Source organism: Halyomorpha halys, unplaced genomic scaffold (assembly GCF_000696795.3).
Source record: "Halyomorpha halys isolate HHAL.00 unplaced genomic scaffold, Hhal_1.1 Scaffold478.1, whole genome shotgun sequence".
NCBI classification, from domain to species: domain Eukaryota; kingdom Metazoa; phylum Arthropoda; class Insecta; order Hemiptera; family Pentatomidae; genus Halyomorpha; species Halyomorpha halys.
Genome location: NW_027114329.1, coordinates 1,002,585 through 1,019,416, shown reverse-complemented (window position 1 = coordinate 1,019,416; position 16,832 = coordinate 1,002,585). Strand labels below are relative to the sequence as shown.

General features: G+C 30.1%; 1 protein-coding gene across 6 annotated transcripts in view; it reads right to left on the bottom strand.

Moving 5' to 3' along the window:
- Positions 1-14,981, bottom strand: part of LOC106683369 (micronuclear linker histone polyprotein) — a gene marked incomplete in the record, with an annotated part of 30,300 nt that extends 15,319 nt beyond the window's left edge. For 4 of the 6 annotated variants that reach the window (XM_014424790.3, XM_014424788.3, XM_014424784.3 and 1 more), the window contains 8 exon segments: positions 2,441-2,518; positions 4,640-4,888; positions 5,903-6,025; positions 6,438-6,524; positions 7,472-7,552; positions 10,112-10,194; positions 10,921-11,050; positions 13,880-13,917. In XM_014424790.3, the coding sequence (XP_014280276.3) occupies positions 2,441-2,518; positions 4,640-4,888; positions 5,903-6,025; positions 6,438-6,524; positions 7,472-7,552; positions 10,112-10,194; positions 10,921-11,033 (814 nt within the window). 6 annotated transcript variants of the gene reach the window in all.
- Positions 14,982-16,832: the final 1,851 nt, after the last annotated feature.

The following is a 16,832-nucleotide window of genomic DNA, read 5'->3' as shown; positions in this document are numbered from 1 at the left end:
TATATACAAGCACATACACACACACACACACACCCATACATATATATAAATTGATTAAATTGATATTATTACTTTTGGAACTCTTTTGAATGTATTAAAGATAATACATACAAATATAAAATGTATTATGAATAATAATATTAACTTAAATTTTGTTTTAGTACTGTCCTATAGGGGAATTAAATTCTTTGAATGTGATTTAAGCTTAAAAAATTTAACACTTGTGTATGTGATATAATGTATTAAGGTTATATGGTTACTGTATGTTAATTTTAAATGCATGGTCGCAATGTAAAACTCAAATTCAAGATGCCTCTGGATATGCATGCTTTTGGAGATGCTTGAAGCAAGGGCCACCATATTTATAGAAGTTTTTAGGCAATAAACTGCTACTCTAAAGAATGATTCAACGGTTTGTCAGATGGAGAGACTCTGGAACTATATAAGACATGAATTTTTTAAGGGCCTCCCATGTAGAGGGAACCAAAGCCCGCCCCAGTAAGCAAATGGCAGCTCAGGATGGATTACTTTAGAAGTATTAGGCTAAGATGAAATAGGAATATCAGGCAATTGTCTTTATGGAGAAGATTTGTGTAAAAAAGAACCATTAATGGGTAGATATTTGGCTTGAGTCTTAGCCTAGTATCTGGTAAAGTTGAATAAGCTTCATTTTCTGAAATTGCAGACATTAAAAAGTCTTTCCATAAAGTTTTTTAGGGGACTGGCTGAGGTTAAGGAAGCACCTTATCATATTCATTAAAAACCCAATGCCCGACCTTTTTCAGTTAATGGTCCACATCAGATTCCTTCACCTTTAACAGAAAAATTTAAAAAAGAGTTAGACTGAATGTTATAGGACTGGGTTATCACAAAGATTGATGAACCTACCGAATGGTGCTCTCCCATAGTCATTGTTTCAAAGAAGTACAGGGGTATTCATCTGCCAATCAATTACACTGAGTTAAATAAAAATGTCTCTTCTATTGATTGACAAAGTAAAATATTTTAGTTGAGTTGGTGCCTATAGTGACTTTTGGCAAGTGTTGTTAGAACATTTGGCTGCAAAGTTTACAACTTTCATAACCCTCTTTGGGAAATTTTATTTCAATGGCATCCCTATTGGCATAATTTGGCACCTGAACATTTTTCATAAAGGACATTGAGAGTTATTGAAGGTTTGGTTGGAGTCTCAAATTTATCAGATAATATTTAGGTCTATGGGCAGACAGAAGATATACAAGATGAAAACTTACAACAATTATTATAGCAACTTCAGAGTAACGGTGTAACATTTAGTGCTGATAAATATGAGTTGATGAGGACAAGTATTTCATTTTTGGGTCACTTAATCACACATGGTAAAGTTTTTCCAGACCCAAACAAAGTGAAGGCAATTACTGATTTACCTCAGAATCCAAAACCTAATGAATTGCATGGTTATGACAAATTATTTGATAAAGTTTATCGCCAACCTATCTAGTTTCTGAAACCTTAAAAAGCATTCTTAGTGAAAATAATGATTGAGTTTGGTCAGAAGTACCTGTCAGATGTTTTTCAGATATTAAAACTAGGATAAATTTTATCCAACAGCACTGGTTCTTTTTGTTTCCAGTGGTCTACTTTGAATTTTGACTTATCCTTTGAACTAAGTGTTAGAGTAGAAAGTAGGAATGGTGTCTGGTTCAATTTTCTTTTAGGAGGCTAAGTACAGCATAAAGGTATATCTACATGGAGAAGGAAGAATTGGAGTTGACCAGGGGTTGTGAAAGGTCCACCAATTTGGTCTTGGCCTTTTGTTCATATTATGAATGAATCATACATGTCTAGTCCAGTTGCTAGGAGATAAACCTATACATAATTTAATTGCTATGCTCCAGCACTTTAGGATGAGGTTATTTAGATTTGACTACACAATGTTCTGGGAAAAGATCTCAGATCGTATGATAGATGTTTTAGAAAGTCTTGGTTGAACTTAAATTAAATGTAGCCCATATTATTCCATCTATTGATCTTCCCGGCCAACATATGGAGAAAATTTCAGGTAAAGGATTCTTTATGCAGGAAATCAAAGGAATGTAACGATAGTGGCGATTAGTCGGACTCATAGCACACCTATTTTTACAAAGAGCAAGGTGACTTAGAGTATCATAGTGACCATATATTGAAGATTAATATGATGTTTATTCTATAAGCATTGTAGATCTGAGATTGTGTCTAGTGGTCATTTGGGCATAGTCAAGAGTTTAGCATATGCTAGAACATAGGTGCGGTAGTTGGGTCGTTAAACCTAAGTATTGCTTAATAATTCATGATTATTTTTCCAAATTTATTAAAATTTCTATATAAACTGATATCCAATGTTTTACAATTGTCATACAATGAAAGAAATATTTCCAACATAAGGAGTCCCTTATATTCTAAGAATGGTAATGTTACTCACCATTATTACTGTAATGTCTAGAGCTAGAGGAAGTTGGTGGAGAATTTCTTTTTCCTGGTCTCTGTTCATGTTTCAGTCCTTAAAAAAATATACAAGTATAAATGAATAGATTTATTCTTTTAATATTGATTTCATAACTTTTTTAGGGGTAATTATATTTGGAACTCTTTTAATAAAAACATATTATAGATAAACCTGTTGTTAATAATCTAAACTTAAATTATGTGTTAGATAATATGATGGAATTGTCTCAGGGTTTTCCCAATCTTGTTAGACTATAACTAACTAACAAGGGATTAATAATTGTTATACTGGTGGGATAACCAATTTCAATGAATCATTTTTTAGTGAGACTGGGTTGAAAAATATTAAGCACATGTCAGAGGGTACTAATGGACCATAGAAGCAAAGAAAAAAAAATGTATACACATTTTCAGAAATGTTTTAAGTTATCATTTACCACCCATGTTTTGCATGTATTTGTTATATAAAATAGGTTTTTTTATTTTGATTGTAAAATAAAACGGTAGATGGCGACACTGTGCTACTGCTGAGAACAAAGCAGGTATGCTCCTTTGTTCTAGAACAGTCTGTTGTGGTGTCTGTTTATGAAAACACACTATCGTTGTCTTTATTTATAAAAACCTCCCTACTTTTGATTTTATTTATAAATTTATATTTATAAAACCTAGGAATAACCTTTGATCAAACACTTTCCTGGAAAGGCCATGTATCTAATATCTCCTGCCGTACCCTTTCAACTTTAAAATGTTTAAATTACTTCCGCCACCTATTTCCATTTGAAACTCGTAGGCTCCTAGTCACTTTGCTAATATTTCCTCATTTTGGCTATTGGCGTACAGTATATGGGGCAGTCTCTGGGGATCTCAAGGCAAAATTAAAACGTTTGATAAATTGCTGTGTACGATTCATCTTCGGGATCCCTAGGGACGCCTCTGTTCCCATTTTTATGCAGAGTTGAAGTGGCTTTATCCTTCCTACTGTCATAAGTATTTCCTGGCATCTTTCATCTTCCAAGTCATCCAACCCCTTCGTCCTTCATACATCTCCGAGCTCCTTCAATTCAAATCCTCTATTCATCCCCGGTCTTCGGATTTATACACAAGGGCCCACCGAACCGCTGCTTTTGATAGATCTTTCATTATCCGAGCCTCATCCTTATGGAACTCCATTCCTTCCGACTTTCGTCGCTCCAATACCCTCCCGACCTTTAAATCCCGCCTATTCAATCATTTCTTATACATTCTGACCCCATAAAATTGTAAATTAATATAATTGTAAATATGTATGATAACTATTGTATCATTCTTAATTATTTTTACATCTTTTCTTTTCTCTTTTTTATTTATTCATTTTTTTTTTATTATTGTTCAACTGATAAAAGTGAGAAAGTAACCTATAATTATTTTTTATAATGACTGTTTATATTTCTTTGTATTTTTTTGTTTAAGTATCTCTGAGGCTTCTCAGCCCTCATCTATTGATTTCTCTGTATTATTCTAAAGGGACTTGTCCCAGAATAAATAAAATATTATTATTATTATTATTACTTTCCACAACAGTTTTTAATAATTACTATACATCAATAGATTAGTTTTTTGTGTATAATAAGAACAAAGATGATTTAAAAAAGAAATATAAAAATATATTGTATTAAATGAATTCAAGTATGTGAAAAGTTACAAAAATCAAAAGTTGCTTTTTGTAAAGTATACCAAACTAATTTTTTAAAATATGAATGAAAGAGAGATGGGGACTGATATGGGTTCACTTAGCCTCATGAGTATATCTGAGTAGCTGTTTAAATAAAGTAATGGAACACTAGAAAATACGCATAAAAGCTATAAGGAACTATGAACAGTTGACTCCTATTAACTTTATCAAATCCAAATTTCCAACATGATAACAACTGATTTCGAAGACTTAATCTCTTTTACGGGGATGTTAAACTATAAATTAATGTTATTTGTTTATCTGGTTTAACACACTGCCATAAGTGTAGAAAACAGAGTGAGTAGTAGATATTCATACCACCATAAAATTCCCCGGTTCCCCTTCCCATCTCAGGCCAGATTTGAACAATATGAATTTATTTAAATTTTTTTCTCATAAAAATATTTACAGCAATGATTATTAAATAAATTGAAATGATTTTGATCCATAATATTTTGAAAATACCAGCACTTTTTGAATCTTTTTTAAAAGAAGATTCTGACACATCAGATTTCGCTCTTGGTGCAAAGTGATCAGCCTCCTGCCTGTACCCTGGAGAAGAATATCTATAACCTGAGGATGCCCTGTTTGGTGTACTTGAGGAAGCATGTAAGTACCCAAGGGGTGCTCTTTTTGGAGCGCTCTGACTAGAATGTATATATCCAAGGGGTTCCCTCCTTGGAGTGCTGCTTCTCTTCTCTGGGGTGTTTTTCCCTATAAAATAAATAACCAATATAAGCATGTATTTTAACAATAATTATATTTTATTTATTTATTTTTTATTTGTATTTAGGGAGAGCCCCTATACAAACAATATTGATCTGAATCCTGATATTGACTTATCAATATTGATAATGAATAATATAAAATACTAAAAACATATAATGAAAAATAATAAATATAAATGAAAATAAAGATACACATCAAAAAATTTAAATATGATTGCATTATTTATATAATAAAAAAAAATGCTATGAACATCTAGTCTAAGTAAAAAATAAGTTAACAACATGGCACTTTTTTAGAAAACTGCAGAAAATGTTATACCTGAGCCATGAAAAAATGAAGGTAAACAAAAAATTAAATATAATTATCATTAAAAGGTATTTGATTTCAAGACTAACTAAGGAGATAAAGTAAGTTTAAAATTTAAAAAAATTGGATGCTTTTCAAAATATAGCATTCTCCTGCTAAATCATAATCTATACATTTCTCTGTAAAATTATATACAATGTAAAAATTGGAAGCGTATTAAATTTCCTATAGAGCTTTTGTAGAATCATAAGCATGATTATAAATGGTCGTTAGACTGCTCAGGCATGGAGATGTTTTCAGTTGTAGCAGCCACGCTCAAGTTAAACCTTACCCTCTTCATGCTCTCCTCTCATTTGATTTATCTAATTTAGCTGTACCTATAACAGCACTAGAACATATAAACAAATTTTTTTTTTATTCCATGGCATATGAGATATATAAAAATTTATTGTTCTATAAGTTGAAATTAAGGTTGATTTCTCTTCTTTTAGTACTTATTCTGAAAAATATGTTTTCTTTTTCAACTTCATATAAAATTTATATCATCATATAAACATTTATATCATTAAATATATTTTCACCTGACCAATCTCTGATAAATTATTATTTTTAATTACAATCAACAGTCGAATAAGTTCTAACTTATACCACTCCTAATGATACCTTAGAAACCATAAAATGTTATCAATTTACCTTTTAGAAGAGGTGTCTTTGAAAATGATTCAGAATGTCTACTTTCTGTATTTTGAAATGGTTCAGAAAATCTGGGTAACCTTTTTCTTGGTGATCGTCTGATGTCACTATAAGGTTTTGAGACTGAAAAAATAAATTGTTGATATGCAAATATATAAATATATGAGAGATTACAAAGTAGGTCAAGAAATATTAAATATAGCTCAAGAACTTCAGACCACAATAAAACATGCCACACTTGATCTGATTGGCATTATGTTTAAATTTTAAACTTTCACTTTTAGGATGGTGGCCTGACTTAACATCAACCATCATTTATCTTTCAGCTTATCTAATTACGACTGTAATTATTAAAGTTAGTCTGATTTAGGCTGTTGATGATGTGCCCTGTTAGTGTAAAGATGCCTGAAGACTGAAGAGCCAAGAAAAGTACATATTTTATGTCAAAAATTGTAGGGAAAAATTATCAAATTACTGATTTCAAATAGAAATTATTTTTAAGTATTAAATAATAATAACTAAAATAATTATTTACCTTCCTTTGGAGTAGAATGACAACGGTTGTACTTCAATTTTTTGGCTGATGACACTTCAGGAATGATTGCTTCCTTAAGACCTAAAACTGCATATAAGATTTTAAAAATTTGATAAAGTATAAATTATTAACAATAATGTAACAGTTTGAAAAAATTATATAAACACTTAAACTAACTAAAAAATGTTTAAACATTCATATGTTCCCCTCATAATATAAAGATTTATATAAATACTGAAACTAACAAAAAGATGTTTAAACATTCATATGATCCCCTCATAATATCAAGATTCATATAAACACTTAAACTAACAAAAATATGTTTAAAGATTCATATGTACTCCTCATAATATAAAGTTTCTCTCTCTTCTTCCCAAGCTATTTTAGTGGGGAAGGGCCTTGATCCAATGCCGGCAGGCTGATACTCCTTTTACTACCTCATTTGTTGGACTATTTTTCCTTCCTATCCTTGTGATATACATCTGGTATAAAATCTTTGGTGTATGCATGGTCTCTTGCCGGTAGGTTGATCTTTCATCCTTTTCTGGGATTCATTATTCATTCAACAAATGTAGACAAACCGTTCAAGTTCTCATTTCTCTAGGATGCTTTTTAAAACAGGAATTTGAAGCCCCGTCTTAATCCGTGCATTTATTATGGCATCTCTTCTAGTTTCTTCTGCACCCTTGCTTAATAATTCATTTCAGTTCCAGTAATTTGACCGGGAAGAGTAGGAAGGTACATTGACTTGTAATGTTAAGCTTAGGTCAAATCCAAAATCACATTAATACCTGACTCAACATAAGCCCTTTTCATTATTTATCTTTTGACTCATCTATTTATAATTGTTGTTATAATCACTCTGATTAATGATGTTTGACATGCCCTGTCAATTTGAAAACAGCAGACTGAAGAGCCAAGAAAAGCACATACTTTATATCACGCATTATAGTGTGCAATTATAAAATTATTACTGATTTCAAATAGGATTTGTTTTTTAGTGTTTAATAATAATAACTAAAAAAATTGTTTACCTTCCCTTGGAGTAGAACGACTACGGCTGTATTTTGATCTTTTCAATGATGCAACTTCAGAAATAATTACATCCCTAGACCCTAAAACGTTATATCAAATTACAACTTACTTACTGCTTAAATCAATAAATTTTCTAATATTATTCTCATATAAAGATTCAATGATCTATGACTATAATAATAATATTAAAATAATTGTATTCTCTAAGTTTTCAAATTACAATTTCATCTATAACCAGATATCCAATTATGCAATGTACATTTATTTAAACTAAATAAGTATTTTTCTTCTCTTATCCATCCCATTTAATACATTACAGATTTCTTATCTGAAAGTTGTATAGCACTTTCACATTTTCTAGTACTAACTGTCAGCTATAAAGATCAGAATAGGAAGAAAAATAACTATTTATCTCGATTTCCCTTTTTGAATTTTAGAGGCACTTTATTCTTCAGTAAAAATTTATCTTTTCATCTCAATCTCAACTACCTAATAAAAGCTTTTGGAATCAAATCCGATTGTGAATTAAATAAGGAAGGGTTGTGTGAATTTCAATAGAAGTTGAGCTCATTCCAAACTGAACTTCTTATTCAACAAATCTGTAAGTTGAACAAATCGTGCTGTTCAGAAAATCAAGAAAAGAAAAAAAAAGACACTATCATTTAAATTGTACCTTCTGAGATTTGATTTTTGTAACTAAATAATGTAGATTTAGATTTACAACTCATCAAACCAGTGCAAAACAGAGTATCACCAAAACTGACATTTTAGAAACTTATAACAATTTGAAAACCCAAAGAGTTTAAAATTTAAAAACCTAATTCAACAATTCAAACTGCAACAATTGTGGTAAAAGATTTACTCAAAGAGTGACTAAAACTTAAAACTAATACAAATTATATACTTTAAAAGTAAATAAATTTGGAATTTCATTGATAGAATGTTATATTTGGATTAAAAAACAAATAATTGTTTTCAAGTATCAACATTCACAACTGAAAAGTAATTGTCTCCAATAATTTCAAAACCCAAAAGTTGGAAAATTTGAGATTTAATAACATACTTAACTGTGAAGATTGAGGTAAAAGTAAAAAATTAGGATTTTATTAATACAATGTAAAAGAACAGAAAATTATCGTAGCCCAGAGTTAATATTCACAACAGGTAAATGAAAAGTTGCCAATAATTTGTAAAGAAAATAAGTTGGGAATTGAGGATATGATAGCCAACACATTGGGGTCAGGATCTCAGAGTGCCTGGTTCAGAATGTTGAGGGTTTGATTCCCAACTAGGTCAGACAATATTTATTTCCAAATGCTCCAAGAAATGAATATTGACTAAAGTTTCAAATTTCCTCTAGTTAAGATGATTCACAAACATAAAGAAAACATTAAAGATGCACTCAAGGTCTCTTCCAAGATATAACTACAATAATTCCTCTCTTGAGACTTAGAAATACTTTTTAATATGACAGCAAAACATTGGCTGCAACTGAAAAAGCTGAAAGCCACTGTAAAAAATCTTTAAAGACAAGCACACAAGTTTGGATTGTTCATAGCTAATGCTTCCTATGGGCAACAAAAAATGCACCTGTTTTTAGCCAATTAAAAATCTGAGGCCACAGATGCAGATGAAGTCCAACAGGACATGAAGAAGCTAAATAAAAACAGAGCTCTGGAATCACATAGCATGACAGAGATATTCAAGAACGGTTTGCATGAGAATGAAGAAACTGAAGAGTTGTATAAGAGTTCAAGGAAGTATAGCCGAGAAATCTAGCAAGTGAATCAGATAGAGGGACTACCTACCATGCCTATTATTAACTTCAACCTGGATCCTAGGCTTTACAGATGACATCTACATGACAGGGAGAACTTTTGGAGGGACAAGACGCTTTTCTCAGCCTGCAAGACTGGGAAATTATGCATATGAACCCGGTGGAGGTCAATAATATGGACAGGTAAATATTGGTGAGCACACCTTTGAAAGAGTAGAGAAATTCATCTATTTGTGCTACTATGGACTCCAGAGACACCATAAGAGATATCTAGGATTTCCAAGATGTGCCTCTACAAGACTTTAATCAAACCCGGTTGACTTACAGATCGGAATGAAGGACACTTCCTAAATTGGAACTGGCTCTTTCAAGGGTTGAATGCCAATTCTCAGCAGAATCTACAGAGTAGTCTGTAATGAAGGAGGCAATGATGCCATGATGTATGACATGGTAACTTCATAATTCCTAATGAAATCATTGTCATTAAGAAAGGTCGACTACAGTGGGCAAGACATCTGATGGAAAAGATATTGGATGAATGTCTGTGGGGAAGGAGACAGAGCAGTAGGCCTAGGCTGTGCTGGGCACAGTGACAGATGATGCTCGGTCCATTCTGGGCATTTGAAACTGGAGAGTAGCAGCACAGCAGAGAAGTGACAGGTGGTTGAAGTTGCAGGCAGCCTTACTCCTTGCGAAGTGAAACATAAGTTAAGAAGAAGAATGACAATACACAAAAAATCGTATAGTAGTAGGTTTAATTGATATGAATATACATAGTCGTTTTACTAAATATATTCTTTATTATTTGTTAAATGAAGGTAATATAATAAAATAAAGCAATTATAACAATTTTATTACATACTTAACTCCATGGGAAAGGTCCTAGGTGTAGATTCTCTCCCTTTATTTTGTTTTCGAAAGTTTTCACCTCCAGTCTCCTTTATTCTAATGAAAAAAACATAAAATCTCAATTAAATTAAATTAACAAATGATCAAAGTACCACAGACACGATTATATGGAATTTTAACTTTTTAGAAGTAAAATTAATAAAATAAGAGTGAATATGATAGGGATATTATCAATAAATAATATATGTTCCAGGAACTTTTATATACTTATCTCAATAAAAAATTAATTTTTAATTTCCTTCCAAGTTTTTTTTATCCCCTTCCTGATCATTTTTGACATGCGGAGGAGGGTTATCCTATTGCTAACCAGTTCATTACATCTGGGATGAAATGGGACTGCCATGAAATAAAAGTCAACCCACCCTGGCTGGAATCAAATAGGCACCATTGCAAATTCAAGATTGCTATGGTGACATCTAAACACACTCGCTACACACAGTCTCAATTTTCTTCTAACAAAAGTATGGAGTTTGTGAAGAACTGATGTTTCGTTAAAAAAAATGGAAGATGGACCCCCATAATATAAGCTGGTGCCAAGCTCAGCATTTTTACATGCTAACTAACTTCGTAACTATGAATGAGTTGATCCACAACTCTATGGAAAAGTTGAATTTTAAAATGTGTTTAAATGGCTGTCAGAAACCAAAGTTATGGAGAGATATAGCTGAATGGCAATACTAACTTACTCCAATAACACTAATTGATCTAGGTTATAGTTATTTTGATCTGAATTTCAGAGTTTGCATAGTTTTAATTACTTACTTAGCATACTTAGTATCATTTCTTCCATAGGTTAGTCGCAGGGGTGTTCTTACAGCACGAAAAGAGCTAGTATAGCCTATAGGTTCTATCCAAGTATTATTAGTAGAGCCCATACTAATTCAAGAAATTCCTGCCAAATAAAAGTAAAAATTAATTTTTAAAAATATGATAATAATATCAATGTGTTATTCTATGTAACAAACACAATACAATATACTTTTTCTGTACACAATCCACGAACTTTAGTCCATCTTTAGAGTAATTTATGCTATATAAAACTCAAAAAATATTGCTAAACAACAAAATAAAAATAACATATTTTAGTTTAAAATATCTTTTTTTTTTTTATAATTAAGTTCTATGATAAGAAAATCATTGTACTTCCAGGTCCTAACATGATAATTGTACAGCGCTGCCAGTCTTGACCATCCTTATAATTAATATATTTTTCTCTGAAAAATATTGCTTTATATATGTATTATTAAGTATTCTACACCTGGCATTTCCAAGAAAATCCATACACTTTTACATTTTGCTGCTCTGATTTAATACTTGCACAACTTTGATTTTATATTGTGTTGGACTTACTTCAGAAATAGTACCATAGACTGAGGCAACTTTCTCTACTAGGATTACCCTACAGAATGTGGCAAAGCTAGTTGGGTTGTCACAAAGTAACTACAGTTAATGGCACAATTTATAGAATACGTCTAAATACAAATAAAAAAAAAGTAACTGTGACGTTATTAAAGCAAAGCAGTGATATATATTATGCTGACATTGGTAAAACTTATATTACACTTATTTTTAAAGTTGGAATAATGTATTAAGAAAAGTTTGAGTAAAAATAATCAGTTGAAATTCACTGTATTTCATCACTTATATATTGTTAATTTCCTTTACACAATTAGAAAAAAAAATTGGTATTCATAATCGATGAATATAAAAAAAAATTATGTCTCATAATAATGAATAGATTTGTTCATGACCGAATCTGATTGAGAGTTCTATAAAGTGAAATTAATTTCTTAAATATGACTAAAATAAACCCAAATATAATGGATTCATTTGTACTCTATATTATTTCAATTAAGTTATAAATTAAAAGGGAAAGTTATACAGATTTTAAATTGACAATGTAATGTCTGTTATGAGCAAGCCAAACCAGTTCAGAGATAAGATGTTTATCTATGGCAGTATCTCTGAAGGATGTTTATCAGGCAAGGTAAAAAATAAAAAAAAAGTTATGGCAGCAGTTTTATATTTCACGCTTAAGTTTACAATAATGCATTGCTGTCTGTGACATTAAACAATGTGTTTATAGATACAAATTCTGCTTTATCATATTGATTTTTTATATTTTTCTTATCGAAAAGAAGATAAGATTTAATATTTAATAAGTTCAGAGCGCAAAAGTATATGCAGCCATACTTTTGCGCTCTGACTAGAATAGATTTGTAACTTGTATTATAACCTTTTGTACTGGTTTAGTTAAAGTATATAATGGCGCTAAACCAAGGAAAAGAAAGCTGCAAACAGTCATTTTATATAATTCCATAGATAATATAATAATACATATAATAAATAATAGGACTAAATGTTTTACAAATCATGAACAAAACACTTCCTTCAATTTCAAAATTTTAGATTAAACAAATTAATAAAAAACTTTTAGACGCCTCAAACATGTTGTCCTTTAATACGTATTATTTTACCTAAAAAGAATGATGTATATAATATCGATTCCGTTGTCAATCAAGAAATTTTATAATACTCCAACTTTCACTTCATGATAGGCTTAGTTTTGGATGATCTGACTTAAGTAAACAAATACAAATGTTCAAAAGCCGGTTCACCATCTATATGATATATTGTTAATATATAAAAACCCTCCCAGAAAAAAAAATTCAAGAATAATTTTGAACTAAGCATCCCATTTATATGCATATACGCAACTATTTTGAACTAAGTATCCCATTTCTTTTTTATACTCAAATATTCTATGATATCTAGTCCAATTTGATAATGGAGCCTTTACTAAAAATTATGATTCTATCACAGCTAAAAAATATATTAATCGTTAGCCATTAGTCAAACTTATTACAAAAAGCATATAAAACATTTATATTTGAAATATAAATAGTGAGAAATACTTAAAATTAAGGAGATAACAACTGACAATACTAGTGATTGTCCAAGTATTTCAATCAACTTAGGCAAAGAAGGCTAAGTAATTTTTGACAAATGTCCACAGGTTTTTTCAATAATAAAAATCATATGAACAAAATTTAATTAAATAATAATGTATGAATATATTATTATACTAATTTGTATCTACAAAAATAACATTTTAACATCAAAAATGGCTTTAAAAAAATATGAAGAAGATAAATAGTTATTAATTATATAAAACAATGGGACAATATTCATTCTATACCAGTAGTTTATAGTTTATATTTGTATTTAAAAACTGATATTCAATAAAAACAAATAAATATGGAACTGAAATGAATTTCAGTATGCTATGTTTATAGTTTCACGAAATGACTATAGATACTTCCTGGAATTTTTTTTATATTTAGGATAAAATAATTCAAAAAATATTCTTCTAACTTAAAACAAGAAAACATTGTTGATTTTTCCTGATGTACTAATATATAGCAGCATATTATAAATGAGTTTGAATAACTAATGTATAGTTAGACTTTCTTATTCTTACTAACTTACAAAATATAATTATAGAGTACAAACCAATGAACAGAATTGTAGAGTCAGCTCTAAATGTAAGGTCATACATTTTATAAAAGATAACTACAGTACTAATATTGCAGAAGCAGAAAAAACACTATTAAAAACAGCTCAACTAATAAGTCAAGTGACACAATTAAAAAAAAAAAACAGAAGACCTTCATCATAAGCTAACATAAACTAAAATAAATGAATAAAAATAAAAGCTTACAATGGCAACTTGATCGTTAGGCAGAGGCAAAGTTAGTGACTCACAGACACATTGGGATCTAGGGTGGGGATAAAAGAGGGGGAAGCCTCAAGATCTAGCTTAAAACAAAACAAACCTATAAAAGAAATCCTTTGTTTATAAAGAAACTAAATCGTGGAGATAGAACGATTCAAGGTGTAATCTTTATCTATGCTCAGGACGTATCTTTATAAAAAATAATTATCGCTTCCTCAAATTAAAATTATGTATTTTATAGAAGGGATTTCTCAGATACAATCCTAGTACCAGGGTCTCATCACTGGTTGGAAATTAAAACATAAATAAATGCTCGTAGTGAAAAAGTTGTATTTTTTAATGACACTTAAAAAAAAAATCTAACACTTTCACAGTAGTATGTAATAATATGGTGCCTCAGCCAATAAGTCATTCTAGACAACCTAAGCCAACAAGGATATTTAAAATTAAAAATCCCATAAAACAAGAAAAATAAAAATAAGTAGATAATGTTTCTATGGTAACTTTTTTTTGTAACATTATTCAAAATAAAAACAAAAATTGAATTTTTTTAGAAAATTCAGTACATAAGCTGTATCATTATTTTCATGATAAATTGTATTTAAAGATAATAATTATTATTCTATAAACATATTTTCCATTGCCATAGTCCTCCACCAGCAATGTGGAATATTACTTTTAGAAGAAAATTATTAACACATAAACTGTCTTGAGAGGGTAACATTAGTTTTACATAATTTTAACATACCTAGTTCGTCGTTTGTTGCTGCCATTTAGTCAAAAACACATTGACAAGTTCTTTTTTACTCTCAGTGACGCTGGAACTGGTATTCTCTACAAATTTTAATCTGTAAATTTAAGCTTCATTACCAAATCTTAAATTATTAAGATATATATTTACTATTCACTAAGGTTAAATTAATACAGTACAACATTAACTAAAGCCAGTATTTCAGATACAATATCAGGAAATAACATTTGAAATGGTACTGTATTCGCTTGAATTCCATCTGCCTCTGAGTCCCACAAAAACCTTTTCAGAAATAAAAGTTGATCAATGGAATGATAAGGAATAGTGATAATAATAAAATTTATTTATAAAGACTCAATGACATTTACAAAATAAACAAACAAACCACACACACCAACAGATAAAATTAATAAATATGCAGAAACAGTATCAAAAAATAAATACATAAAGACTTTAAGAGATTGTATAAATAAAATATCTAATTTTATTTAATCACTTCCTGTTTTAGATTTATTGGGAAATATACTTGGAACCAAAAAAAGTATATATATATTTTACAATAGTATCATCATATCCAGACATTGAGTCATTCCTCCTTCGCTTTCTGGTTCTCCTGCTGTAACCTTCAATGTGTGTTAAAATTATGGAAAATAAAAAATATGCAACCATTGTGTGCTCCATTATGATTGTCCCTCATCAGCTATCTACTGATTTGACTCATGCCAAAAGGGCATCAATCCATTTTTTTAAACTCTTTTAAAAACAAATAAATCCATCAGGGCATGATGTCTTTACATCATTACACCACGGCTCTTATGTGGTGTTTACTAACAAGGATTAGTCAGATTTTAAAATTAATGAAATCTCAATTGTGATTAATGACCTAGCATGAATCAATTTTATTAGCATAAAAATTGTTTTAGATTATTGAATCACATGAAGTGTAAATTTTTCTATACCATTGATAGAATATAAATAGATGCAACATATTCTATAGAAATGTTTCCTGTCAGCTATATAATATTACTTGTCAATGGAAAATTTATTATAATTCCCATTTCACTTAGAATCTGGAAGAAAATTAATTACTTTTTAATAATTAAATTATATCGTAATACTAGTTTTAAAAATTAGATAATCAATTCAAAGTTTTAAAGTGGTATTGATCAGGCCATGTAAATAAATTGGGCAATGAAAGGAAGATCAAATGGTTGACCAAAGAGAAAGTTACTGCGAGGCCGACCGAAGCTGAGGTATACGGTTTATGTCACCAGGCTTGGTAGATTATTTGGCTGCCCTCTGAGAGAAATGGTAAACATTTACGACAGGTGAAGAAAATGGATCCAGGCTAAAGCTCCAAGCTTTGTGATAACTTGGATGGAGAGAAAGAAAAAGAACATTAAATAAAAAAATTGTCTTTTCTGAATCTACTTGAGACACTTTATAAAATATAAAAACTGGTGAGTACACCTCTTCAGCACATTACATTTCTATTAACTTTACATGATGATTTTTACCTCATTGCAGGGCATGTCAATTATATGTTATTATTACTCTAAATTAATTTTAGATTTTTATTATTTACCTCAAATGATGCAAGTTAATTTCTGAAGTAGTTTTGAATAATTATTTCTTTCAGTTAAAATGTCCAATTCGTGTGTATTTCATTAACTATTACAGTCTTCACAATGTCATACTGATTCCAACTAAAAAATTACTGAATATTTAATTTTTTTATGTTTTTCTTGGCCCAAACAATAAATATGGCCACCTGATTTGGACAAGATTGTTAAAATTTTCTACATAAACTCTATTTTGTTTCAGAAAAACTACTCGTATATCTTGACTTGGTTGAGAGTATTCCATGTCTACAATAATTCCAAGGGAAAAAAACTGTACCATCTACCCGGCATATACAATGATCAGTTTAAACCATACTTCTTTGGCCATCTTTAGCATATTAGGAAAGTTTAATTCCTCATGAAAGCTCGTACGTAGCTAAATAGTTATCCAAGGCTGTAGACCCCACTTCAGGAAGCAAATTTCTACTGGAAAAACCCTAAAGAGTACAAGGAATTGAACTTGAATTTTTATTAAGCAATGAAATGCTAAATCAAAACTTAAAACAACAAGTATCACTGTGGTAGAAATTAAATTCAACTAATTTTTTGAACTGCTCTTAATGAT